This window comes from Ptychodera flava, chromosome 11 (genome assembly GCF_041260155.1).
Source record: "Ptychodera flava strain L36383 chromosome 11, AS_Pfla_20210202, whole genome shotgun sequence".
NCBI lineage: Eukaryota > Metazoa > Hemichordata > Enteropneusta > Ptychoderidae > Ptychodera > Ptychodera flava.
The window spans coordinates 21812522-21840231 of record NC_091938.1 but is presented as its reverse complement, the minus strand read 5'-3'; the positions used below and the strand labels follow the sequence as shown (position 1 = coordinate 21840231).

General features: G+C 37.4%; 1 protein-coding gene across 6 annotated transcripts in view; it reads left to right on the top strand.

The window, feature by feature from the left end:
- Positions 1-27710, top strand: part of LOC139143812 (uncharacterized) — a 178751-nt gene that overhangs the window by 86214 nt on the left and 64827 nt on the right. For all 6 annotated transcript variants that reach the window (XM_070714376.1, XM_070714377.1, XM_070714381.1 and 3 more), the window contains one exon: positions 7829-7896. In XM_070714376.1, coding sequence (XP_070570477.1) covers positions 7829-7896 — 68 coding nt within the window. The remainder of the gene's footprint in view (positions 1-7828; positions 7897-27710) is intronic.

Here is a 27710-nt window from a genome sequence, read left to right as displayed (position 1 = left end):
CAGGGTCAGAAACAGTGTGAAGTTGTCTGTGATACCAGTGTATGTAAACGCCATCTGTTGGGAATGCACAGAGTGGTGAGCACTCACTCTACCATAGCAGCTACAAAAAGTTCGGGAAAAGTCATCTGCAGAGTTGTTCAGTCTCTGCATATTGCAGTTTTTTATCCCTGAACTTCTGTGAATCTGTTTTTCAGCACAGACAAAGGTTTGGCCATGGAGGATGAGCACAGAGGTGTCAGAAACTGATGTTTTAGTCAGAGCCACTGTCTGAGTTTCTACCATTTGTGCAGTGTCTGCCTCATTACGTCCATTGATGATATTCAACAGTCAATGGGCCAAACCATACCCTCTATTCTTTGTAATTCGCACAGTTCTTTGTTGTCTGCTGGAACAAAAGGACAGAAAGAAAATCCTAACATTGGTGATGTGCTATTTAGAATTGTTTGAGGGGGTTTTTCAGACAAAATCCAGGATTGTTTTAATGTACAGAGTGTTTTGCGTCAGTCTTTTTGAGAGGCTCCCTGATCCGGGGTGTTTAGGCTTGAAAGCTGGGGGGATTTGGATGAGTTGTAATGCCCAGCGGGCGGAATGGATCGCCACGGCAGACAGACAGTCGATGGTGCAGTGTGAAAGTGGGGCGAAAGTATAGAAAAATCAAACATTTTGCAAATCAGACTTCCATAAATCCTGATGATGGTGAGGACATTAAGTTTTCGATTTGAGAGTTTTCAACGCCGTGTAATGCTCGCAGGGCTGGGTAATGAACTGTACTGCTAGGATTATGGAGGTGATTGTTCATGCAAAGGGGGAAAATGGAGGTGTGATTTTCGCAAAATTATGACAAAACTAGCACCCGTATGATAACGAAGTCCAAAAATATCTGAAACCAACACTCTTTGTTCCCATTGTTGTGTAATGCAAAATTTATGGAAATAGCGTCAAATTTTCATATCATTCTGAATCTTGACATTTCAATTTTTTGAACAGTAGTCCACGTTCTCCAAATGCAAAGATTTGTGGCTGTGTTAAAATTACTCAAAATCTCTGAAATTTTTGACAATTTTTAGGACGATAATTGACATTTTTTTGTCCCGAACAGCAAAATATCATCTTTCCTCCCACATAGTGACGTACAACTTCACTTATCTTTGTGACAAACGTGTTCTTTTTTAATCATTCGGAAAATGTCCGGTAATTATTAAATCCCTTCAACCAGAAAAATAATCACAGTTTTTAAAAAGGATGCACGAGATGCAATTGGGAATTTGTTTGTTTGTCGTAGATACAGGCTTGCATGACAATGAAGGGAAAAACGACGTCCACTGAGGTGGTTTCTGAAAAGTAAAGCGGAATTTTTTTTACAGTTTGACGATCGTTGGTTGACATAACAGAGCAGTTAAATCGTGAAAGTAAATTGTGGTATTACCTTTAGTATCTTTTATGTCGTTCTGTGGACCAGAGGTTATGTGTGTCGATCTATTTAACTTCCAACCTTACTCTGAAATGTCTTACGGGGTAAGCTTAAGCCTGGCAGACAGTTAGTCATAATTTAGAAAATTTATATCATGTTTTAGAAGTGCGTGGTGCCATTTTCTGAACTTTTTTAGTCTCTGAGTTGTTTAAATTCGACGTGTGAATAACATTGACATGAACACGACACTGACAATCATTTATGTCTGTTATAATTGGCATATATGTGTGTAACTCAATTTGTATTTTCAACTGTGAATTAGCCGTTATCTCGCCAGCTTATTCAAACTGATCAGCTCGTGTTAAACAGAGCAGGCAGTTTTGCACCGGTATAATCACTTTTGCGTGCAGTGTAGGTGGGTCATGACTAAGACAGAAACAATATTATGCCATTTGCAGAAGACAATACCGTGCTACAGCATTGTCCAGCCATTGTGTGTCATGTTAGCAATTGATACTTATGTAGCGAATTTCTATTATTTGTCGTTTGCTATTGTTCAAGCTCCTGCTGGCGAAAGATTTTGATACAAGATCACCAGTACCAGCAATTCTGATGATAGAGTCAGGCCCTAAAGATGGAAAATGATGTGATAGAGCCAGTAGTTCTCACTATATGGCATAATTATGCACAGCCAAAATTAATGCCAGGATAATTTCAACCACAAAGCACTGAACCATGCACACTTACACAATTATATTTTTTGAATTTACTCCAGACTGTCATAAATTTTGATTTTAGTTTTATACGGACATAAATATTTATATTGAAGCTTTCTTCACTGTGTGTTGTGTGAATTAGCTCATACCTCATGGGGATAATACATGTTGTAAGCATGCTATCACCCCTATTTCGCTGTAAAGTGGTCCACCCGCCCTATTCAAAACTATGGTAATGGACCAAAGTGTGGTGGTGAAACGGTTAAATATTTAACGACAAAAGTCATCGGAAAACGTAGGGGACATTAAAAGCTTATGAAGCACCGTGTCAATACAGTTTCGCTAGACAATGGGCATACATACTTTCATTGCAATTTTTGTTACAAGTGTAGTGATCCAGAGATGTAGCTTTGTGCTCAATATAGAAACTGCTTAATTCAGCCAACATTTGTGAATAAAATAATTTGCAATCTATGGCAACAAAAGCTATTTTAAGTACCTGGTTGGTGAAATGAATTAAAATATTACGGAAAGGATATTTGCATCATTTTCTGAAGTGGAAAAAGTAAACAAAATATTGAGACAGGGTATTTGCGTTATTTTCTTTTAAGCAATAAGTATACCACAGCACTTTGTCAGTTCAACTGTTACATATATATATACAATCTCATTATTATGTGTATTGGTAAACATTACTTACAAAGCTGATATTTCATTAATTTCTATTGACGTCCACGGGAGGAAAAAACCAACAGTCACTGACGGATGCTAATTGAGCAATTAGCCTCTGTCGAGATGTACATGGTTAAATTGAACTTGCCGTGACGCCGTTGCTTTTAGTGGAAAGTGACGCCTAAATCACGAATGCATGGAGCGTGTTTCAGCCGCAGGGCCTGGAGTACTTGATTCCCATGTCAGGGTTCTATTGCAAAGGGTGATTGCATGTGATACATCAATGTGTTAGGACCTAGCCTGCTTTTTTGCTGCGAGGGATTCGGTGTACTAGTGTACTAGTGTGTGTAGCCAGTATTTAGTGATATGTACTTGTAGTCTAAAGGGACGGTAGTTGCTTTCACCTTTGAGAAATGGTTTTCATTATTTTTGTTCCAAGAAAAGAAATGCCCTTTTGTGACAGTGTACAAAATGCAAGCCTCGAAGGTGTTAAAAATGAATTCTCGTTTTGACAAAAATTTATAGTCGTTCACAATTGACACCACACGCACTGTACCAGTACAAGCTGTGTGAACACATCATGTTGAGCAATTGGCATTTAGAAGTGATTTAGGACACGGCCACTCCACAAACTTGTTGGCGTGACTGTGTTTAGGAGTAGGAGAAGAAATTATTTTCAAAACAGAAAAAAAATAATAATAGAAAGCATATCAAAAGTTACACATAATAGTGCTTTACTTAACTTATTCAGGGTCACAGACACACAAATGAAGGTGCAGATATACTTTTCATTTCAATTATGTCTTGTTTTGATTGTCTGATTTTGTCACAAAGCTTTACATGGAAAAACATGCCACCCAGAGCAAGCAGTAGTGGCAAGCACCTTAAACATGTAATGTCAATATTGGTTCTCGTGGCGGTAAGTTAATATACTGGGCACTTGAGGGGGTCTCTTTGATATGGCACCTCTAACTCTCTCTCATTTCTTAATGAAAGCTGTATGAGCGGAAAAAGTCCCTTGAAGCAACTCCCGTTGACAATGAGCTGTCAGATGCAGGTGGGCTTCGTCTCATACCTGGCCTTTCCCTGTGTGAACCTGCTATGGGAGACCAAAGCCAACGCTGTGAGATTCCCCCCCTGATGTTATTACCATGAATGAATTGCATAGCATACGGTTATCGACTAACTGCCAGATTCAATACCTATGTGAAAGAATTATGTAGTGTGAAGATGGTAGTTGCTGTGATGTTTGGCAACACGTCGAATCATCTTTTATAAAGGGCCGTTTCAGTCAAAAGATTCAAGATAAGGCCGTTTTTCATGGAGACCCAACAAGTAATTCCCTAAAGAAATCTGGGAGTATCAGAGAGTCTTCCTTGAGCTGGCAATTTGAAAATTTAATAGAGTGTGTTATTCCATCCTGACAGAAGACATATTCATGGATTTTTGCTTCTCTTTCCTGTCGCTCGGAATCGCACTTTGGGATATTGAAAAGCTAAATATCAAAGTTTGAAATTTGCCCTACAGCTTTTGTCTGGTGATGATTGGCCGACACTTCTGAGAACCTGACTGTCAGCCAATCAGCAAATAGCTTGCCTGGAAGCTTCCTGTGAAGCGAAATTGAGAAGCCTGAGTAAGATACCTTTCTGTGAAATGAATAGTGATACGAACACCTACCGTATGTTCATGTATGGAAAGATATTTTTAAATAGACCAGTCTTTTTAAATGTTACTCCTTTCAATGGTATCATGTGAAAAACAGCCCATCGATTTGTGGTAAGGATTGCGCTGATGTACTGTGCAGCTAGGCTTTGAAATACCAAAAGATCACATCTTGAAAAACAATACTATTCCAGTTGCTTCAACACCGCTACTTGAATCACTATCAAGTGGGGCTTCCTTCTCTCGTTTTAAGTTGTCATTGATTTCAAAAGGCAGTGTTTTGTTTTGTTTTGTTTTGTTTTTGGAGGGGAAGGCGTACAGACTGTTGGTGTGATAAGACCGTTCATTAATTCAGTTTTCATTAAAAGTGTCGTTATTCACAGAGAGAAGCCACATGCGATGATAAATCAATCGTCGGAGAAAAAATTCATTTCTGGTGTCACTGAATACATGCTGAAGATACTCGAGAAAAGTCTGAGAGATTCTGTGGCACCAGCGGTCTGTTAAAACACAAGAGACAACAGACTTAAGTGCCGGCGTTTTATTATCGTTGGCAGCGTACTGCCCCGGGGATAGAGAAAATACGGCTCCAAAAAAACCAATTCAGACACGTTTAGAAGGCATCAATACGCTGCGGAGGAGCCTGCTCGGTGACTTGTCTTTGTAACAAAATGCCAAGGTGGTGCTTATCCGTGAAATCAAACAGCAAGGAGATGCGTTTTCTCCTGAACTGGGTGCACAGTTACCGTGGTAATTTCCAGATGCTGACAGTTTCAAGATTTTACTCCTCGTTTTTTTTTTCCGCCCGTAATTTTCAGGTTCTTGTATGTTTTTCCTAGTTTTGCAACTGTCTGAGTGCCTTGCCCTTCTGTATGTTATCATTTTGTAGGTTTTCACTCTGGTTTTAAGATGCTTTGCATCGTCGGTAACTAAGATGCAGACCAGCTCTCCAAAATATCGGGCACTGGCCTGATGTAAATATTATTGAGGCAAGCAGTAGTGGAGATTCCTTCTCAACCTACAACACTGTCAACATTTAGGATTCAGAAATTTTTTTTATTTTCTACCATATTTTTTACAAAAAAAGGGAAGATGTGAAACTTGTTGCAAATTCTGCAATTGTTACTTTGTTTAAAATGATACGAAAGAACTCAATTTGAAAAGTCAACATTTGTCAGCAATATTTATCCCTCTCATTAAAATCCATTATACCTGCCCAGTTTTCCAATGTAGACGCCAACAACGCTGATAAAAATAATGCACCATTGATGCATTTTAACTCATCACCCTTCACCCTTCACCCTTCTCTTAAACTCCTCACCCTGTGCGTAAGTTCAGTCAGACAATTAGGGAAAAGTCACCAAATGTCTCCACAGCATCACAACGCAGGGTTTATCAAAATGTTGAAAATTCCCTGCATGTGGTATAATGTAGGGCAAATTGTGATCATCATCACCTGGACGTCTCTGTGAAGTCACCTCGGTTCCTGAGGTGACACACAATGGCTTACCTGTGGTATTGTGTGTTAAAGCGAGGCACTCCTGACAAAGACATGCTCTGTTAGCATCGTTAGCGTAGAACACTCCGCCGCGTGTCATGCAAAATGTATGGCACTGCTTGAGTGCATACAGCACGGCTAGCGGTGTTTTCACAGTGTGTGATGGAGTATCGGACATGTTGAGTCTGAGAGAGACAGAGAGAGATTTTTAGCATACAGCAGGGATCATCGTGATGTTTACAGTGGATATAGGACCCACTATGTGCTCCCTGAGAACTTTGAATCATGGAAAACTGAAATCTGATGTGTTGAATTGAAGTGACATGAAAACATGCAAGTACGTTTATACCAGTGGCAATCGCTATGAGTCCTTCTGTTTTGCAAGAGAAGTGTTTAAATCATCCATGCATATTTATACTCGTGAGCAAGCAGTTGGTCACGATGATTGGGCCTGGTACAGTAGTTCAGAAACACTTCACACGTGCTACAAATTGATACAGGTCAAAGAGGTGCTACTTTGATAGTCAGTAATGTTTATCATTGCTAAAGTGCCATATTATACCAGCTCTCTGACAAATGTTTTTACATTCAAAATTGTACCAAAATACTGGTACCTCAGTATATAAAGCTCTGAAATGTGCACCAAAACTTTGTTGGAAAGATGGGGAAATTATTTTTTTTGAACTATTAAATATGCACCAAAACTTTGTTGGAAAGATGGGGAAATTATTTTTTTTGAACTATTCAATTTGATATTGACAAGCAGTAGAGAAATTAATTTGTTTTTGAACAACGGTATTCAATTTTATATTTGACAAGTAGTTGAGAAGACCTGGACAACGAATTTTTGTCTTATAAAAAAGTATAAAAGTAAATATATGCCCATCTCACCAGAGACCAAAATCAAGAGTGTCATGGGAGACAATTAGTGGACATGATTAGTGGACATAGTGTTTCGATACTATCTAGAAGAGTTTTCCTAGGGGGACTCTAGCTGTGTATTCTATCCTTAACCCCAACTCTTGACCCCCTAGGGTACCGGTGATTAATGCAAAATCAGTCTGTGTCCACCGATCTTCACAGATGTCAGGCTTTTCAGGTTCTTACATATAAACATCAGAGAGGGGTGGCATCACTCTCACAAATGGTCCGTTCCATGCCCACTATTCACAAACTGAAATACCGGGAAAAGTAGTCTATCCTTCTTTTACACGCTGTACCTAGATTCTCTCTGACCAAATATGGCAATCAGACGGAACAAAAACTGGTAGTAAGACACCTCTCTGCATAGTTTCGTCATGAAATCATCGTACATCCAAAAAAAATGACTCATATTTGCTGTGCCACCATTGTGTTTGGAATTATAATAGAATTATGCAAACAGTGTATAGTGCCTTGATGTAGCCTAACCACTGTGAGTCATTTCAATTCACATCAATTTTCAATATGAGTAATTATGAATTACACACACCCTGCTACTATTATACTAAATCAAAAATTTGCGAAAAAAAACCGTTATATTGTAATCTCGATAGAAATTCCAAGTTCTCTTTGTGTAAAAGTCTTTTAAATCTGCCATGTACAATTTATCAGTACATCTACCGTAGATGCATTCATTTCCTTTGAATTTTTGTCTTTAGATAAATGAAATACTACCAGACGATATTAGCTACATGCTTGTTCCTGGCCATGTAAATTCTTTCAAGTGATTTATATTCAGAAATACAAAAATACATGAATTTTGTCACCCAGGGAATACCATCTGTTGTGCAGTTTGTATTTTCGATGTACCTTTTTCTGATAATTTGACATTTTGCATATTCGACAAATACTCTTACACATACCTGTTTCAATTTTTTCACCTTCCAGGAGTACATGGATAAGAAGATAGATGAACTCAGTCGGCAGCTACAGGAAGAAAAACAAAATACAAGAAGGTAAGAATGAGTGCCCGTAGAGGGCGCTGTATTGTCTTCAAGGAGTTTTGTACAGGTCTGAGTGAAATGGCCTTCTCATATGTACCCTGCACTTATCCTAGTTTCCTCACACAAAAGTTATTATTAAGCTTCATTTCATGTCCGTGGATGCAAGTTTTGTCTTCTGTGCCTGGGAAAATGGTCTTTTCATTTTGTGTCACACCTTTATTTCTAGTTTTTATGTGTGAGTTGAGAACTTGTCGAAATGTTATGGTTAAATTTTGACGAGAATACTTCTCAGCTAACGCTCGTAATTATGACCATTACACCACACACATTCAGTGGTTTAAAGTGACAAGTCTCTTTATCATCTGGAGTTGCATCGTTAAAAGCTTCAAGGATGAGGTTGTCGTGACAACAGAGTGCGTTCTTCTGTCAGTCAGCCATGTGGAGTTTGTTATCTGTGCTAATAGACGGGATGATATCGAAAGAAGCTTGAAGTGCAGTCTTTACAGCAAATAAATCCATTGATCCCGCGAAAAGTAGACATGATTCCAATCAAGATGATGAGCAGTCGAGGAAAGAGAAGTGATTGCGTTCCTTCCTTTTTTACCGCCGTTTCCATACAGCTTACATCAGTTGACCCCAATCTGAGCTTCATGCGGGTATTGTTTTGATGTGGTAAAATATTGTGTCCACTTTTAGATGAAAGCCAAAATTTAAAATGATAGTTTACTATTCCAAGATGGATGGCCTTGGTTCTAGGTTCAAAATTGCTGACTGTGAAAGTTTGGAAAAATTGCTGAGGAAAAAAGTTCGATAATTTTGCCAGTATTTAAAGAATCATCATATATGTAATTAAAGGAAAAAACCTGCACAAATCTCATCACGTGGGGGCATCAGTTTCTTCAGGTAGGAAATCAAGTGCAGAACAAGCATTTCCGTTCCCTGCAACTGGAAACTATTAGATATTTTTTTCAATTCAGTTCATTAGAGAGACAAAAACACTGCAAGTTTTAACATGTACGTAAGCAGGAAACCTGTCCATGGTACATGGTATTTGTAAAATGTTGGTTTATTTTGTCAAAAAACTAATGGGTATGACATTTTATTGAAATATTTATTGTTTAGGTATGATACTTTTATGGCAGCTACCATTTTCTGATAATTTTTGTGATTGCTTTGGAAATGAAAAGATCATTGAAGGAAACCTTGAAAAAAACTGTAATTTGTTTGTGACATTTGCGTCAGATACTAAGTGGTATTTTTGTATTACTATTTTAATTGCTTTGAGATAAATGGCAGTTATGTATCATATCTGAAAGAAGTTATTTCGTAAATATTACTGGAAATGATATTTTAAGATGTGTACCATATAGACAATGTCATGATAGAATAATGTGTGTTTGTGTACAGGGCCTGCTCAGAGAAAAGTTTTAGTGTAAGGAAACCCAGTAGGAGAGAGATAAATATTATATAAATAATAAAATACCTCAGTACAAGTATTCTGTTGCTTCAGTTGTGCTCATCACTTGTGAATATGCAAATTCTCTTTTGGCCATGAAATTCTATGGAAACGTATTTTCCTAGTGTGATTAATGTCTGAAAATATAAGATATCGAACACTGTAACAACCAGTACTTGAGGAACAAAAAGCTGGGAATTTCTTTAATATGATTCTTTTTCAAATTTCTAGTGACATGTCTCCAGCAATTTGTTGCTCTGTTTGCTATAGCATGATGGATGGCTTAGCCAGTGTAGGGTTCTGAAATTCAAAATGTGTATCAACCGTTTGGAAAATTCTCCGGTGCTCATCTCAGTTTGTTGTGAATAATATCCATAACAAGGTGTAAAGCAGAAAAAAATGGCAGGCACTTAAAAGTTGACCCTTTTATCACCATGGTTTGGCCCAAACCCATTGTTATCAATGGTGATTTTTGACCTGTTTACTGGCAATTAGCGGTGAACAGGTTAAAGCCGCACTTTTCAATCCCAGGTTCTCGCATTAGTGGAGTTCTCCTCCCAGTCAAACACATGGCCAGTACGATGTTTGATTTCTATAACATTAATTACACAAACTGATCTCAATCTTTTGTCACCTTTTGCTAATCCTGCAAACAGAGCTTATATAACCGTTTGATTGACGGTCGGTTCAAATTGCCAACGGTCAATTATTCCTCAGCACCACACTTGAATTTCCTTAAAAAAACGTCGTCCAGTCAAGTTAGAACTTGAATATAACCACAGGGTTTGATCGACAGCAGCTTCGTGCTAACCGCTTGGCAGTCTGTCAACGTTTTTGCTGTCGGAAAAAACTAAAAAGTGGCATTTCTGGAGCGTGTGCCCTCATGTTACCTGTTTGGTGTCCACTTACACAGTGAACGCCGCCATAGGTTGGCACCCTTTTAAAGGGAGGCTCCGCCTTTAAACAAGCTGAATTCTATGTATGCCATTGTACATGTACTGCAGGGAAGAGAATGTGAAACAGTAGGAAACAGAACATTACTTGAAAATAAAATTTGAAAACATTGTCAGCGGTGGAGCCACTGCCTCTCTAATCACTGGTTAATTTCTGTAGAATGGATTCCTTTATAAGGAAGTACTGATGTCAAAGAAAGAAATCAAAATTGAGTGTTGAAAATTTATGCCAATATGCAAAACTGTCTACACAGTTGCCATGAAACAGGAAGGTGTGCAATATACACCAAACTATATTCTATTTGTGAAAAGTGATGCACTCATTTGTAGAATATCACAGAAGATCAGAGTATTCCACCCTTTTTTCTAGATGGCATTTCAGGAATATCTGATTGCACGATAGCGTTTTGACCTTCTCTTCATCCAATCCAATCGCGGCGGAATAGGATCCGTTCGGAGAAATCGTCTACCAGCGATAAAATGCGAGCAGATATCAAATACATCACCCCGAATTGGCAGTACGCTCCATTTAGATAGGTTTCCTAAGTGTGTCTCTTAATAATAATACGTTTTGTTATACGATGCCAGTCTGAATGGGAACTATCATTGCAAAAACTGTTCCCTAATTGTGTGTGCCAATTTAACTACGTTCCATATCTGCTCTGGGTAATTTCGATTCCATTAACGGGTCCAAATCAATCATTGGATTGGCAATTACATAACTGCATGACACGCAGCGACTGCTTTCAAGAATTGGTAAAAAAAAGAAGACATGAATTAAATATAAGTGGATGGATGTATTGCCCACTGTGCTGGATATGATAGATGACTTGTAGTGATGGTTACGAAGGCAGCCTTTTGTTTCCTGTTGAACGTATACCTTGGAATTTATTTAGGAGATTGTAAGAGATAATTAACAGATATCATCTCCATTCTTTAATTCTAAAAGAATCTTTTTTTCAAATTAAAAAAAAAGGCTTTGTTTTTGCAAATCTTAAGAAAAAGGCTGTTTGCTCGATACGGTATCTCTTGCTCCTTGTTGTGCATAAAGGAAAAACCATACATATCTGGTGACTTTTGTGGGAGGTGGGTGGTGATGTTCCTTTGAACAGCCACAACAGAGGGAATCCTCTTTCTGGGTGGAGGGTGGATGTTAGATGGAAGAGCCTGATTCTCAAGGAACAGGCGAACTGGGATCAGCGAGCAGCCAATCAGCTGACTCGATGAGAGTAAGCTGGGAGGTATGGCTGGCTGGAACCAAACTCTAGTAGGCAGTATGAATGCTGCCACGTGAAGGGTACCAGTGATTGGAGATACAGTTCATTCATTCATTCACAAGACTCTCACGATTCCCGGAAAATGTAGCCATGCAAGAGGGATCTCAGCTGGCCGCCTGTTGGTTAAACATGATGCTGCATCATCTCGGAGTGAATTTTCATCGGGAACATCTTCCCCTGTGTCCTACGGGCTGGCTGCAATGCACGGCTGCAACTGCATGCTATTGATATGGCTGAAGATCGGTGAGGAAAATTTGGAAATTCTTGGCAAAAGTGTATCAACCACTATTCTTTGGAAAGCACCTGTTATATTTTTTAGGTGGTTTTATAATAATCCCTCTGCTGTGATACTCAATGTTTTACTGACTTTCAGTTGCAATTTGGATGTCTTCAGAGTGTCTTTCCAATGCCTCTTTCTTATCCGCATTTCTCCATGTTTTAAACCATTATCAAACAAATTATTCATTTTGCTTTACATGTATTGATAACGAATGCAAAAACATGAATTTCAGCATGTTCGCAAACAACTGTTTCTGCTCGTTAATAGATCTGTGAAACGACTTCAATAACGCAGAGTTTAGAATATTGTGTAAATTTTTTTCTTGTATAATTCTTGAGCTGATGTGGATTTGAGAGTCATATTCTGTCTTCAGCTGACGTAGCAAATGTATTTGAACCGTGGTTTAAAACTGAGAAACAGTAAGATTTTGATTCATTAATTAAGGTAGAATATGCACCACCTGTGTCGATACAAGCATACTTGCACAAGAAACCTTCAAATATGGTGTGATCTACGAGGAACCAGTACGTGCTGTACAAGCCTATCTGATCTTTCTGTCAATGAAATTTGTGGGAGTAGATCTTTCAAGTGCTCTTTAAACAATTACCTGTGAAAATATTGATGTTTAAACGTACTGTTCCCAATGTTTCTCTACCAATTTATTTTAATGTGTGATGTTGTATCAACTTACATATGTCACACGTAAGGATTCATTCCATTAATTTTACATTGTCCCCATTCCAGTGAAATTTATAGATTGCGAACTTAAAATACGTTTTTGTCAGTTCCCAAGTTGGAGAAATTGTCCGCTTTATATTGAAGCCAATTAAATATTAAAGTGGCCGTTGTGTTTGGATTTTAATTGAATCAGTTACTGTCTCCTATTGTTTAGACTTTGAGTCATCATAGTACTGTCCTCAATTCCTTGGAGAATTTCTCTGAATTTCAAGTCGTTTTCTGTGAAAAAAAACTGACCAGAAGTAAAAATCAACAGACTTGACCTTCCGATTTTTTTGGAAATCCCTTTTCATTATTTTTGGATTTAAATCAGGGTGCCTGCAAATTGTTTTGGAAATGGATAGTTTCCGGTGGACGTTTCCACGTGCTCTTCAAAAATTTTTCGTTCAGATAAACATCGTGTTCTGGTGGATGGTTTACAATGACTGTTTTGCTCATTGATAGAATCAATCTCGAAGAATTACGTTTCATCCCCCACCGGAGAGTAGTCAAATCAGATTTGCCTCGATCGCCGTGATTACCGTTGTTTCTCTACATTTCATTAATTTCTAGGCCTCTAATCTGCTTAAATGCACCCGGCCTTGAGAGTTGACCGTCTTTCAAGCCTGCAGTATTGACAATAGCATCGGTTACTCATCGTAATTACTCCATGCTGTGAATGAAATATTGTAATCGCCATTGTCAGATGGTGAATGAACTTTGATGGCGTTGACGTTTCCTCTAATGCCAGTGATATTTTTTTCCCTTGCATGTTTCTCATCTCCCTTACCAAGATAAAGACTCCATTGTGCTTTTAGCTTTTCTATAAAAAATTAAATGTGTATGCAAAGCTTCCCTCAGCCAATTATCAATATTTTTTTTTTAACAAAGCAATTACTGAACCCCTTGGAAAGCAGTGCGTCAGAACTCTGTGTTGAAACATTAGCTGTAATGACAAACCGAAATGAAACAGCAAGATATTGTCATGCGGAAGTTGAAAAGAAAACACAATATTGAGTGCCATTTTGTCATAAGTTAAAATTTCAGATATGTGCTTTCTTCTCTTTGCTGATTTTATCAAAGGTCAAGGACCCTCGAAGTGGTAAACCAGGTTTCATTGGTCTAGATGTTGGTTCATTGTTAGGAAAATTGTACTCAAAAGCTTCATTTCAATAGCCACAGAACAAAATAATTTCATGTCAATTAAACTACTCAGTGCAAGGTACACTGTACACGTATGTCAGGCAGTGTATCACATATTGTTTAAAGCAAAGTGGCATTTTGGTGTCGGATAAAAACAAAGAGGCATTTTGGTGTCAGATAATACTTATAAGTTTTAAGTCTTTTGTCATTCACAGAATATAGTAGATTTATTGGTATTGTGAGGTTACTGAGCAATTGCAGTGTGGCATTGTATGTTACTAAAAATTCTCGCTGGAAAACAAAGTTTGAAAATTTGTGTCAAATACTTATAGCATTTAATGCAATTTAGACATACCTACAGACATATCACTTGTTTCACAATGATGTCACTTCATACTCATCATTTAAAAAGATATACATACTACAGTGTTCCATGCTGTTTGGCATTTAAGGTTCAAATGGTAAAACTTGATTGTGAACAACCGTACCTCTGGAAAGACAGAGTAATGAAGTAGATGAACAAATTGGTATACTTGTCAATGTTATGACGGATATCTGCAAAATAGATCCACAGTACTGGACGAGCCACTGTCAGACGTGCAGCAGTATGCATGAATTCTTCTCGGTCTCAGCTCTTATCCCAGCATCTCTGCTGTATGCATGCTGGGATTGAATATGACAGCCAATCAGATTACAGCATCAAGCTGCTATGCTGCCCTGCTGTTTTCTTACATGTTATGTGCTTGTTGATCATATCAATGCAAGTTGTCCGTTTGAAGACATATTTTCTCTTATATAAAGTTACATGTAAGGAGTTTTCATATTACTCTGTAAGACCAAAATTAAGAAACTTTGGATGGATTGGCCATGAGCTTCAAATGTCAATGAAATATGATAAAATTGACTTTTATCAGGCTCAAATTTTTTTTCACCATTAAATATGAAGATATGTATACCTTTACCAAATTAAACTCTTGAAACCTTATGAAGAACAGAACTCCTGCAAATGTGGTTAGGTATACATGTGATACACCCATTATGTGACATATTTGGTGACAGCATTGGGATTCAAACCCACGCCATCAAAACACAAACGGCCGGTACCGTTACGCATCAGTTTCCGTGTGTGGAGGTTGTAACATTGTGTGTTAATGGATAAAAGCTCATTGAGGAGAATGCACACTGTCTCAAAATAGCCAACGGAAAACGAGATAAACCAGCTGAGTGTTTAAATAATCCAAAAGGGGAAAAAACAAATAATCTTGTGTCAGCTATCGATTGAAACGCAGCCAGGTTGTTCGCATATTCATTACAGATCTATACTGAAAACAGGTCACAATTTGAACAGAGTGTGTTTTCCCCGGGCAAACATGTACACAGGCAGGCAATTTACTACGGTGTACCGTGTACGTTTAACTCATGATATATGGATTGAACGCAGAGGATGTTGGATATATTTAGTAAGAAATAATCAGAAATAATTTGACATCCATATTCATTGGGAGGGTGATTCACCATGATTGATTCGGCAACTTTGGCAATAATTTAGAATGAATATCATAAACAGTCATAACTTTAAAATGTCTCATTTCACCGCAGTGCCCATTCAGTTCATTATTTAATGCGCTGTGAATTTCCCAATTATCGATCGCTGAATGCTATTAATACTGCTCGGTGCTGGCAGAAAAGAAGTGTTGTCAATAAGCCAACTATTGAGTTCATCAAATCAAATAATTCCTTTTTTCATGCTAGAAAAATGAGAATACTTCCTGATTTAAGAGGTTAGTCGTGTGGAATGTGCAGCCCCTGTGTGAAGATTTGAAATTTGGACTCCACAAAGGAGTATGGTATTATCTGGGTCAATTTTTTTGGTGAGAAATTTGAGTCACTCTCAAAAAATGTGTTATCATGAGTACAGTGTGTTGCCATTAGCTCTGTAGAAGCAGTGAGGGCTCATTGATTGCTAGACACAATGCTTTCCTCTGCAGATGGTAGATGAGTTGAAGCAAAAAAAAATCTTGTGAAAAATGATGCCAATGCGGAGAAGAATAATAACGATCTCATTTTCTCAGGCTCTTACTGCCAGGTGTCCGATGCCATAAGAAATCTTCTTCAGTAGGAGCGGAGAAGTTGCCTCACCATTCAAATACAGTGCCATCAAAATAATTGAAAAAAAAAAAGCAGATATTCATTTCGCAGTGTGGATTTCAGCATTCACAAATTTTTTTCTGAATGATTGAGGTGAATGTCAGTTTAGGAGAGATAGTCATTCAGTCCTTAGATCTCATTTTACACGGCGGTGATCATTTTTCCTAGCTGTATTTCAACACCGAGCCACTAGTATTCTCAAGGTGGCGAAATAAAAACTGGATTTGTCTAAGTAATGTATATGGATATACAGGGGAGTTAACTGTTTGGCACTATGTTTACCGGTAGTAGGTGGAAAATTATACAATAATTTATTTTTAAAAATACCACAAAATATTAATTTTGTTTTTAGACAATTTACAAATGTACTAGATCCAAATATATCTTGTTCTGAGATAAGTGAGCACTTCTGAATGTTGCAAATGTGGATAAATTACTCAACTGCACTGTCTACGGTACATACAAAAGCTAGTTTGTCCAACCCATCAAATATGCATGAATTTCATCAAAGGTATTGAACAGTTGCAAGAGTATGAAGTCTCCTGCTGATTTATCACATTATCCTTTTGTCTTTCATGGCCAATTTTTCATATCTAAATCGATTTTTTTCTCGATGTTTGTGTCAAAACTTAACACCTTATCATCTGCAGGTAGACTTATTTCCAGTTGTCCCATTAATTTATTTATTCTTTAACCCTTTCACCACCATGGTTCCACCCAAACCATTGTTATCAATGGTGATCTTGGACCTGTATACAGGGAACTGGGGGTGAAAGGGTTAAATTAAATGCTCAAGCCAAATGAAATGATTTCTCATAGATGACTTTTGTTCTACTGATGTTCTGTATCTGTGATGATGTGGTGAATATTTGATTTTAAAGATAGTGAAAAATCGTGTAGCATAGTTCTGAATTTCAAAATATGTAACTATGCAATAAATGTTTGGAACACTGTTGAGCTACTGTGTGGAAACTCAATATTTTACCCCGTGCTTTTGCTATGTAAAACACTTGATCAAAAGTTACGACGTTTCCTGAATAAATTAAATCCCGGGATTATTCGTCCAGATTTATGTGTTCTGTGATAATCACAGTACATCATGAAAAAATTTTTTTTTACAGCTGCTTGTAATATATGTGTTCTGTGATAATCACAGTTCATCATGAAAAATTATATTTTACAGCTGCTTGTGATATGTTTTTGCCCCTGAATAGAACTTATAAATATTAATCAGTATTTATCATTAGTTTAACAAATGTGTTTGAATTCATACCATTTCTCTAGCATGTTCTTGTCATTTTCCTACTGTCAATTGTTGCATTGCAGTTTGAGTAATTTACTTTGTTTTAACCCTTTGAGTGCTGTAATTTTTCCGGCCAAAATTTCGGTGCAACATCTTACCAATGCTTATGAATTTTTCTGTATTTTTTTTATAATTTTGGAGCAAATGGACAAAACATTTCATTGGCTACAGTTTTTTGTCAAAATTTTTTGCATAAATCTGAAAAAAATTGACTGGAGTATAATCTGTAAAGATGACAAAGATTTGCACTCAGAGGGTTGAGGCACAAACTACAGTAGTGCTCAGTATTGCGATTCAGCTGTGGTCTGCTGTAATGTAAAGTGCAGAAACATTTATTTCACAGAGTACTTTACCGTGAACCCTACTTGAGTGTATCGAAAGCTCATGTAAACCATACACTAGACATACCGTATACTGTAATATTAATAGCCTACAAATGTTGCAGTTCCATTTGTAACAGCTGTGTAACTGTTGAGTTCTTTCAGCATGAAATTATACCATTGAACTTGATCAATTTAAGTTTTTAATCATCATTTGAATGTTTCAGTGAAGCCCTGGAGTTTTGCCTGTGCATTTTGAGATGCAATTATGAAATGGCAATATCATCACTGGTTGTCAGTTTTCAGAAATATCTGAGCTTAGGCAAGATTTTAGCTAGTAGTTTCTGCAATTATTATTTAGCATATAGTGCATGATTCAAGGCACATAAATACCCACCATTGATTGGTCATTATCATAAAATTTGCATATTTAAAATGCTGATTCATACACTTTGAATAATTGAATATTATTATAATTATAATAATTATAATTACTTTTGCCATGGAATCTGGTCCATGAATATGCAAATATTTAAATGAAAAACAAAAAACAAAAAAAATTTGTCAGATTTCTTGAGGATTTGTATCAGTTCCTCGGTGTGAACGGTTTCTCGTAATCGTGCATATCTTTCATCCAGGGGTTTTTCTCTGAATTTATGGCATGACAATTTCTTGAAGATTAGAGCTCGATCATTGTGTGAGCTAACAAAGAATACATTGTGAGAGCCAGCAGTTTGTGCTGGGTTCACATGTGCAATATCCATGATACGATGAAAGGGCTTTGCGTGGAAAAATGAAATTTCAGACGAAACAGATAAGTGTATTACCACATGGATTGCACAAGCTTCGGGGAATGATATAATCACCCGGTCAGTCCTGAGACGCACGTACTTTTACCCAGAAATGTAATTCACATCCAACGTATAAGAAGATAGTGTGCCTCCAGCGCAATGTTTTGCAGTCACTTTGTCATGCATGGCCTGATGAAATAGTAGAGAATATAAGCTTCATTAATTTGTAGAAAATGTTTCAAAAATGAGGGATGCACATGTAGCTTTTCAATTTGACCGGCATTCTGTGAGAATATCAGATGAAGCTATATTTCATCGACATTTTCAAGTTTGTACTTAAAAAAATTCTAGAACAAAAAATATAACAGTTTTTGTGTGATTTTCAAATTACTAAATAGTGAAGACAGTAGTGGTAACTCATTCGAGTGGAAAATAATTTTTCCTTTTTTCGGCAAAATCATGATGAAATTGTTATATACAGTGTCATTTAAATGCAGCATAACTAATTTTTCTAGGAATATAATTATGTTTGCATAATTGACGCAATGTGTGTCAGTTAGTTTGTATTATATTTTATTGTCCTCATAGATTTTGAGGTTGTACTGTTATTTACAGAGCTGCCCACTTTCTGATTACCATATTGCTGCTTATCTGTGGCACATATTCATTCCATGAGTATTTTTCATGTATATTTCAGTGTTTGAGAAGCTTTCACAGTTTTGAGCATGTTATTTTTAGTTTGAAAATTGATAAATCATGAATAATTATTTGAAAATGTGAAACCGTCATTAAAAATGAGTGAGTGCGCATGTTGTCGGGCAGTAATGAAAAACTCCTCCATTTTTTGCCAACTGAAAATTTTAGCAGCTTCAGGTCAGAATACCACCACAGTCGTCAATCCCTCGAGTCAAAATTGGTGTCGCAGGGTAGCAGGAACATGTAGGCCGTACCTTAGCAGTGACTGTGGAAATATTCTATATGCTCTGATGTTACATAGCGAAAGATTTCTGACAGTGGCGTACTTTCACTGTGGGGAGTTTACAATAAATGGCAGGTATTATCAGATAAAAAAACTTCCAGATATTATTTTCCCTGCAGGAGTCTGTAATCCGTGGAAATTCATCGGAGTTGAACAGCTTCATACATCATATCAGGACAGCTCAAACAATTACGTACAATATATGTGATCAGTGATATTATCCCAAAAATGCTGCTCGGATTGGCGTACATTGTCATGTGTAATAAATCAATGCCAGTGTTCAGACTTGATGGTCTGGTTTCCAAAATATTTTGATCATAGTGGGTAACTACACAGCAGGTGATCCATACCATGGTATTATTCTGATATCATAAAATGAATACTGAAGTTAGGGTAGTAATGACTTTGACGGGGTTGGTGGCTTACACAGCTCACTGGATGTGGCCAGTATGTTATTATTTTTAAGAGCTTGGAACACGGTCGCAGTGCCACATTAAAGCAGTCGTATTGATGACTTTATGTCTTGACTATAGCATTTATCAATTCTATGACAGCTCAGTTTGTTTCAGCTCTTGTCTATTACGACCACATCTATGTGTTGTGGTGTGTCTTGTGAATTGGTGAAGTTGCCACTTTTATCACACAATTTTGTATCTCGTTTGAACTCAGAAATTGATTGCAAATTTGGTACTTTTTAACTAACAATGTTATAATTTAAGATGCATGGCAGAAATTGTATGTCAGCAATCAGCCGCAAGCAGTAGAAATATGGACATGGGTGCAAAAAGGCAAACTTTTTCCAAATTTTTGTCAGCGGCATGCAGCCGATGTCGCATGATGCCATATTTAGTGACAAACTTACAATTGATATCGGCACTATTTCTGTCCAGGTACCAGTACCTCTACGTATTTACGATTATAATGAACAAACTTGTGTTATCGCTTTCAAAGTAATAGCATTAACAGAAATACTATAAATAAATTTCTTGTATCAAAGGTCATTAATTAAATATTAAACACAGGGAGATATTTCTGCATGCTCTAATCTGTAGGAAAGCACACTGCATTACTAGAAGAGGCCGTTGCCAAAACGCTTCATACTTTAACAAAGAAAGGCTGTCTACAAAATACTGTATACCTTTCACATAAAAAGAATTCGCATACTAGGTAATCTTTACATTTCAGGCGATACGCCTCCACCATACCAAATGATAACTTTCATTTTAAGAGTTTTACGCAGCAGTGAAAATGTAACATTTCCTCAACAATAGAAGTTTGGAAACATTTACAAAGAGTAATGGTCGCGTAATTTGCGAGAACCCAGCAGTAATACCCCGTAAGCTAATCTATGATATCAGTGACGCACTTTGATGTCCATGACGCAAAATAATTTCACTTTTTTGCCGTAATGCTAGCTCCAGCAAAGAAACGTCTGCGGATAATGTAGATATTGAACTTAAAAGATAAGTTCAAATTGATACACCAATCATACCTCGTCCTCGGTATCAGTTTTGTAAAGATTTTGAAATATGTTTCCTGCTGAAGGCATAATTTGGAAACATGAAGGCTCTTTAGTTAGCTGTAAATCCCCAGCTTTCTTTATCGTGGCATATCATGCGATAGCTAAGTAATGACAGAAATTGGCTCTGCCAAATTTGATGCCGTTGAACGAATACCGTACAGTATTAGCTGTTATGGAAAAATGCATTTTTATCCTATTGACGGAGTTGCTTTTCTTTACAGAGAATGTGCCCCGACCATACTGACATTTAATTGGTTCATTACCCCCGAGTAAAACGCAGCATTTTTTGCACATGTCATACAAAAATTTTGTAACGATATCAGAGGCATTTTGTTGTGTGACTGCCAATTCACAGAGTGCAACAGGAAAGACCAAACACAAAGAAAATGAAAAAATCGGAGTCACTGTTGTTAAATAAGTAATTTTGTGATTTGAGTCGGTTGCAATCACCCGAAAAAGAAACCGTCATTTGCAAAATTGATAGCTCAGGAAATGATCCCGCAAAATTTTCTCGTTACCACAGCAACACGTAAAGGGGTAATGCCCCCATTATGGGACATTATTTTTGTATGAAGGCTGATACGCTCACCCATTTATGAAATATGATGAATAGCTTCTGGCTGTGACAGTAATGGATGCTCTCCAGCTATCTATCAATGGATATATTCCTGGGCACAAATTCTCATATAATGTGTGCAATCCTGACATTACCCGAGTTGTCCTGTTATGATTGCTCTGGCTTACATTTGTCTGATTTTGTAAGTGAGGCGTCATATCACAACCTAGGATAACGAAGGGTCAATGTTTTGTTAGGTTGCACCGATCAATATCATGCATGGGGACTTTCATGGCACTGCGCACAAAACATAACTCAGATTTCCTGTCATGCGATTATTACAGTCGAACAGGGAACAAGACAGAAATAGGTCTGGATGTTTTCTTTTGTTTTGTCACAGTTGTTTTCTTTTTCCTATAAATAACATGTGATGGCAGATATTGGGTTTACTGGCACATGGTTGACAGAGATAGCAAGGTTACAATTTGAAATAGGGTATCTTGGCAGAGTTCACTCTCACTTCACTGTGACTCCCAAGCTTAATGAATGTGAGCACACACATTGACCCTTCTACGGTCTACCGGTACATCAAGGTACGGTGAGTACAGCTCTATGTAGAAACCTTTGAAAACAACATTGTGTGACCAATGCTAAATTTTCTGGTGCAGTGCATTACAAATCACGTACAAAGTGAAAATCATCTACTCCCTTGGTTTCTCCTCCGTTAGTTGTAAATTTTTTATCATTTCACCATCCCGCTGGTGTATCTCTATGGGAATGCTTCACTCAACGCTCATGTTCACTTTAGAAAAAAAATTCCTAGAAATTTAGCATCCCTAACCACACCAAAACCTGTGAGGTCCCCCTAGCTTTGGTTATTTTAACCTGTGAAGAATTCAACTCTAGGGTTACCTGGGAAAAGGGTGAAGGACATACGTTTTATACAAGTACCCTGATGTTGGAACTTGCAAAATGTGTTATGTACTCGAGTGTTGTCTTTGTAGCAATGCATGGGACCATGGGCATGAGCCCTAAAGTTGTCAAAACGTTGAGCACCGATTGAACAAGATAAATCACTTTACTTTCAGTTGTTGCATGGCAGCTTCGTTTTTGAAGTTGTGCAATTTATGGTTTCACAGCGATTGACTTCATCAATGAACCCGGCATGCAATTGGAAAAAAATTACCGCCAGTTTCCAATGTATTTACTGAATACAGATTAGCTCCGTGAAATACGATCGTATCAATGGATAATAATTGCCGTGGTATTGAACGACACTGTAAAATTTATAAAGGATTAATTGCGCTCACTCTGGCAATCTGGTTACTTCTCAATAAATACACTTTCTTTTTCCAACGTCTGATAAAATTGATAAATTTAACGTCATGCTGCTTTGATTAAAAATTCTAATAAATGCCCTGATCGGAAAAGTGTTATAGCCACAATGATCTGATAAATGTTTTATTGAATATTGCATTGACATTGATATTGGTTGGATTGCCCTTGGCAGGTATAAGGTGTCAAATCGTGTACAGATGGTGATTTGGCAGTCATGTAGTTTGCTGTAGGACTTAAAAGGGTGCCAGGATTATGAAAACAGATTTATTGTTATGCAAAATACACTGAAAATCATTTGCTGTGTAATTCTTACGTCTCGTGACCTCTCACAGAGATGTGTGGATGTGAACTTTTCCGTTACACTAGCTGGTTCGGCATGGCTTGTTCGTGTCCAATTGGCAAATGTTCTATGGTTAATCTTTTACTGTGTGTCGTTCCTTTAGATTAATATCTCTAGTTCTTCAACACCAGTATCCCTTCAGCATTGCCATTTTAACTGGTAAACCTCATTTTACATGCCAAGAAATGCTGATTAAGAAAATGATCGTCTTCACTTTGAAAAAAAGGGAAACCCTTGTGCAATTTTCTAATATTAGTGCAAATCGTATGGTTTTGGCAAAGAGATTATTTGGATTCAAGAAATAAATATAATCACTTTTCTATCATTGAGAAATAACTAAATTCATAGTTTACAACACAAAATTACACCAACTTTAGTACAAGAAAACCATACAAGGTGAACGAAGTGATTGCTGATAATACCACAAAGGCGGTTTTAGAACATGACCATATATTTCATATTAATCAATATATACTGGTACTGGGGACAAAACACCAGCAATATCGCAGTTCTCATTTTGATCACATCGAGAAACCTTATTGGTCAGCTGTCATGTTGCTGGATCAGTTGATGATGGCTAGGTCAGCCGAGTCCATTTTCAAGTGGAATTGCGTTATTACAGCTCGGTCAAATGCAAATGTCACGTTTGTGTCTTCTGTATAACCTTGAACTTTCCATGCCCTCTATCTGCCTTACTCTCTGCTCTAAAATTTTTGTACTCCGGTTGTGTCCCCGTAATTCATTTCCCCAAGAGACACTGATCGCCTAATTTTATTTCCATAGTTTAATTTTTTGTGAGAAAATTAAATTTCCAGTTAAATTGTCAGGAAGGGCCAGCGTTGGCAATTGTGTGGACATTCCTGTCTCCAGGGAAATGGATGGGTTTTTAACTTCGTTTCGTGACAAAATTGCATGCCAAAAATAACCAGCGTAGCTGTATTAGATGTATGACCCTGATGAGGTTGGAAATGAAGGTAATTTGTGCGGCCAGTTTGTAAATTGCAAGAATATTTGAAGAAGGAGGTGTTCTATGATAATTGATAAAAGTTACCAAAAATAGATGGAATAAGTCAAACAATTTAAAATGTTATACGTGACTCAGGACTTGATACTCGCGCATACCGAATTTTGGGTTATACAGGAAACTACTGCCCTGAACAGATACCGGTATTGGGCAAATCTCCACTTAATGTTTAATTTACTGATTCATTTGAAATCCTGATAAAAGAGCAAATTACACTTGTATATTTTTTTTAGGTTTTCCGTGTTTTCCAAAATCCATTTTCAGAGCAGAGAAAGATGTTACATTGTATTTTGTTTTTCAAAATCTTTTATTTTTCAATGTCAAGTTTGCTTTTGATATTATCAGAGACTTGGTCCCACTGTCCATCATGGCCAAAACTTGTACTTAAACCAGTGCTTTTGCTCAGGTTGGGGAAAACAGACTGATAAATGATTCAGGAACCCCAATAGCATATCTGATTGCATTGTTATACCAAAAAGAACCAAACCCTGGTAAAATGACTGGGAACCCCTGTAAAATTCAGCTGCTTACTGTCATTAACAAAAACGCCCTATACATCTTCTATTGGTTAAAAAATGCCACATGACCAAAGTGCATATTAATCATGTCCACTTCCACATAGCTCAGAAACAGAAATGTTGGCTTTTCTGACCATTTCTCAGAGGTGTTTTCCCACATTGTATACTCTGCAAGGTGTTATTCCAATTAAGTATTCTTATGGTACAGTATGGTAGAGCACCAGTACCTGGGCTAGAAGTTTTCGGAAAGAACAAGTAAAAGTTCAAACTCAGCAATTTTTCGTCATACGAGAACACTAAAAGACACCAGTTGAACTGCAAAGGAATGTCCCTAATATGAAAATTTCCCTCACATGAGCAGCAGACTATCTCCTCATCTTCAAAATAATTGAATTTAGAGAATCGAATTTAGCGGGAACATTAGGCTTGTTAAATCCCATCAGAGGGGTAATACATCTTTATGGAAGGTTCAGCGACTTGTGTCAAACTGTCCATTGATATTACGCCTCCTGAATGGTTAATTTACTTTGGAGGATTCCGTATGTAAGCAGCTGTCCAGGGGAACTGTGCTCGGAAGATGCTGTCATCGTATTTTTTGAAGCAAGAAACATTTAACCGTAGCTTGGAGATGATATCATTAACTCTGCCAGCTTGGCAGTAACTCTGAAAACGAGCTCACAATACAACTGCGTAGGTGTGAAATAATAGCTACATTTCACTGTTTATAACTGTTTGCACAATAATTTTGGCTCAACAAAACGGTTTAAAGTTTTTTATTGACGAGATTATTTTTGACAGCTTCTTTGATATAATGCCGTGTGTACAAATACTGATCGTATATGTGTGAGTTACATGTAGCATATGGTCTGATATATTGAAGATATTAACAGTTGAAACCCATTCAGGTATTTTTATCACAATATGTAAAGTACAAGTATTTTTAGAAAGACGTAGGTGTACCATGTGTGGTTGAATTCTGTGACAGTTATTGTCATGTACTCAAATATGAGCCATGCCAGTATTGTATTGGTACTGAAATGTAATTATTCAGTATTTATGGAAACACTAAGCATAGTATTTGTAATATCTTTGAATTGTAATAGCTTCTATACATTAGCTGCAGTTTATGAACTTATCCAATACTGGTATAACCTTACTTTTAGCAGATTAGCTGCAAAGGCATCAGGCTAGATTGGAAATTTTAGTCGATACTAATGCCACACTACTGTATTTCGGTGCCTGTTTAAAATGGTTGGTCCTGAACAATGATTTGCAACCATGCAAAACAACACTAGTTAGTTATCCTTGATATGGTACGGTACAGAAATACCAGTACCTTGTTTGTTACCCTGGGATATTTAGACTGACACAAACTCACAGACTGAGAGAGTAATGACATCAGCCCCCTAATGTACCGTACCGGTACGTCCTGCTCAGGGGGGACCCAAACACCCAGTTTTAGACTCAATGATCAGCCAGAATGTGACAGAATTGTAGTCTACAATGCTATAAGTTCAGCATGGTAAATCCCTGGCCCTTCCTTTAAAATGAATGGGACCCAGAATTGTTGATTTTGAGCGAAAGAAGGACATTGAACTGTGCAATAATTTCTGAGTCTCTGCAAAGCCCCCCCACTGACATCTCTTTCGTTGATAGAGACTAAAAGTATAAATTTGCACGGAGCTGACAAACCAGAAAGCTGTTTCCTTGAATAAAATCGACAGTGTTTGTGATAATATTGGAAAAGTGAGACACCCATCACTTCATAACAAATGTAAATTGTAGCCATTCCCGCAGGTTATGCCGACTGTACTTCACAGTCATGAAAAGACCTAATCAAGGAAAATATCTGACTAGTCTTTAAATCGAACCCGCTTTGGAAATTCTGCTTTTCCTTGGCTCATTTACGTTTGCCTCCAGAAAGTTGTATTTGTAAAATTACGCCAATAGTGGTGAGATTACAGACTCTGGTATGGACCTGATCTCGGTATCATACTGTGGAAATTCGAACTTATTGGCGGATCTGATTGGGTGTATAAATCAAGCTTCTTTTAAAAGTCATAGAGACTGCCTCGAAACCAACTTGCGGTTTCTTGTCCAAGATGACAGAATGCTTCAAAGTCAGCCTTAGGTGTGTATGTATGTGTGATTTCACTGTAGATGTTCTTTCATGAGAAGTAATATCGCATCGCCTCTGCGCTAGCGGTAGCTGATCAAATAGTGGACAGTACCTAACTCCATGATCAGCGCCTTTCCGGGCACCTAGAGACTAACTAGAAATAGTTATTTGTGTATACCTGCGTCAGCATTTGCTTCAAGCTGTCAGTTCAATTTACAGGGTAGACCTCAAACTTTCACGATCAGCAATTTGTAAATCCCAAGCCACAACAGATAGGGACATGATTAAAACATGAAAGCTTCGAATTTGATACTCATATTCCCTCCTTTGCATAGATACACACAGAAAAACAAGATTTCAGTTTTAGATTTATCCATGTGCAGAATCCAGATCAAATTTTTAATACCTGGCCATAATTAGTAATTTTCCCCCCGTGCGTACAGTGAAAATAGCAGAGCAGCAGGCTTTTACAGGATACATTTAAATTCCAGTGCTGCATGCACAAGAATGTTTACATATTAGACGTAATTTAAGATTGATTGGTAGGTTTGATCAAGTTAAACTCGGGCGAGATTACCTTGGAGATGTGTGGGATGTGGATATTGGAAAGTTTTGCCAAGTACATGCAAAGTGTTGTCAAGAGAGACAGGTAATTTCATATGGAACGCAGACTGAGCTATTAAGGTAACCTCTCGTACAGTCTGGGCAGGATTGAAAATGTGCAGCATTCCTATATCTGTAACTTGTAATTTATCAGATACGAACATTAAGTTTTCAGAAAATATTTTAGAAATATTTTAAAAGCAATACATGTATCGAGCAGGAATAAAAATGCTCTTCAAACGATTGTACTGCGCTTTATTTGTTTGAATTTTAGAGGAAATTCAGATGGTGCATGGAAAATAACGCAGTATAGTTTGACCAGCAATACTGGTAGAAGTGCACTGCGGCAAGAGTGATTTGAGTAGAATGCAAATTCACAGGCTCTTTTTCTTGTTTATTCAACCATAAATCTGCACGCATCTTGATGTTTAAGTAAAGT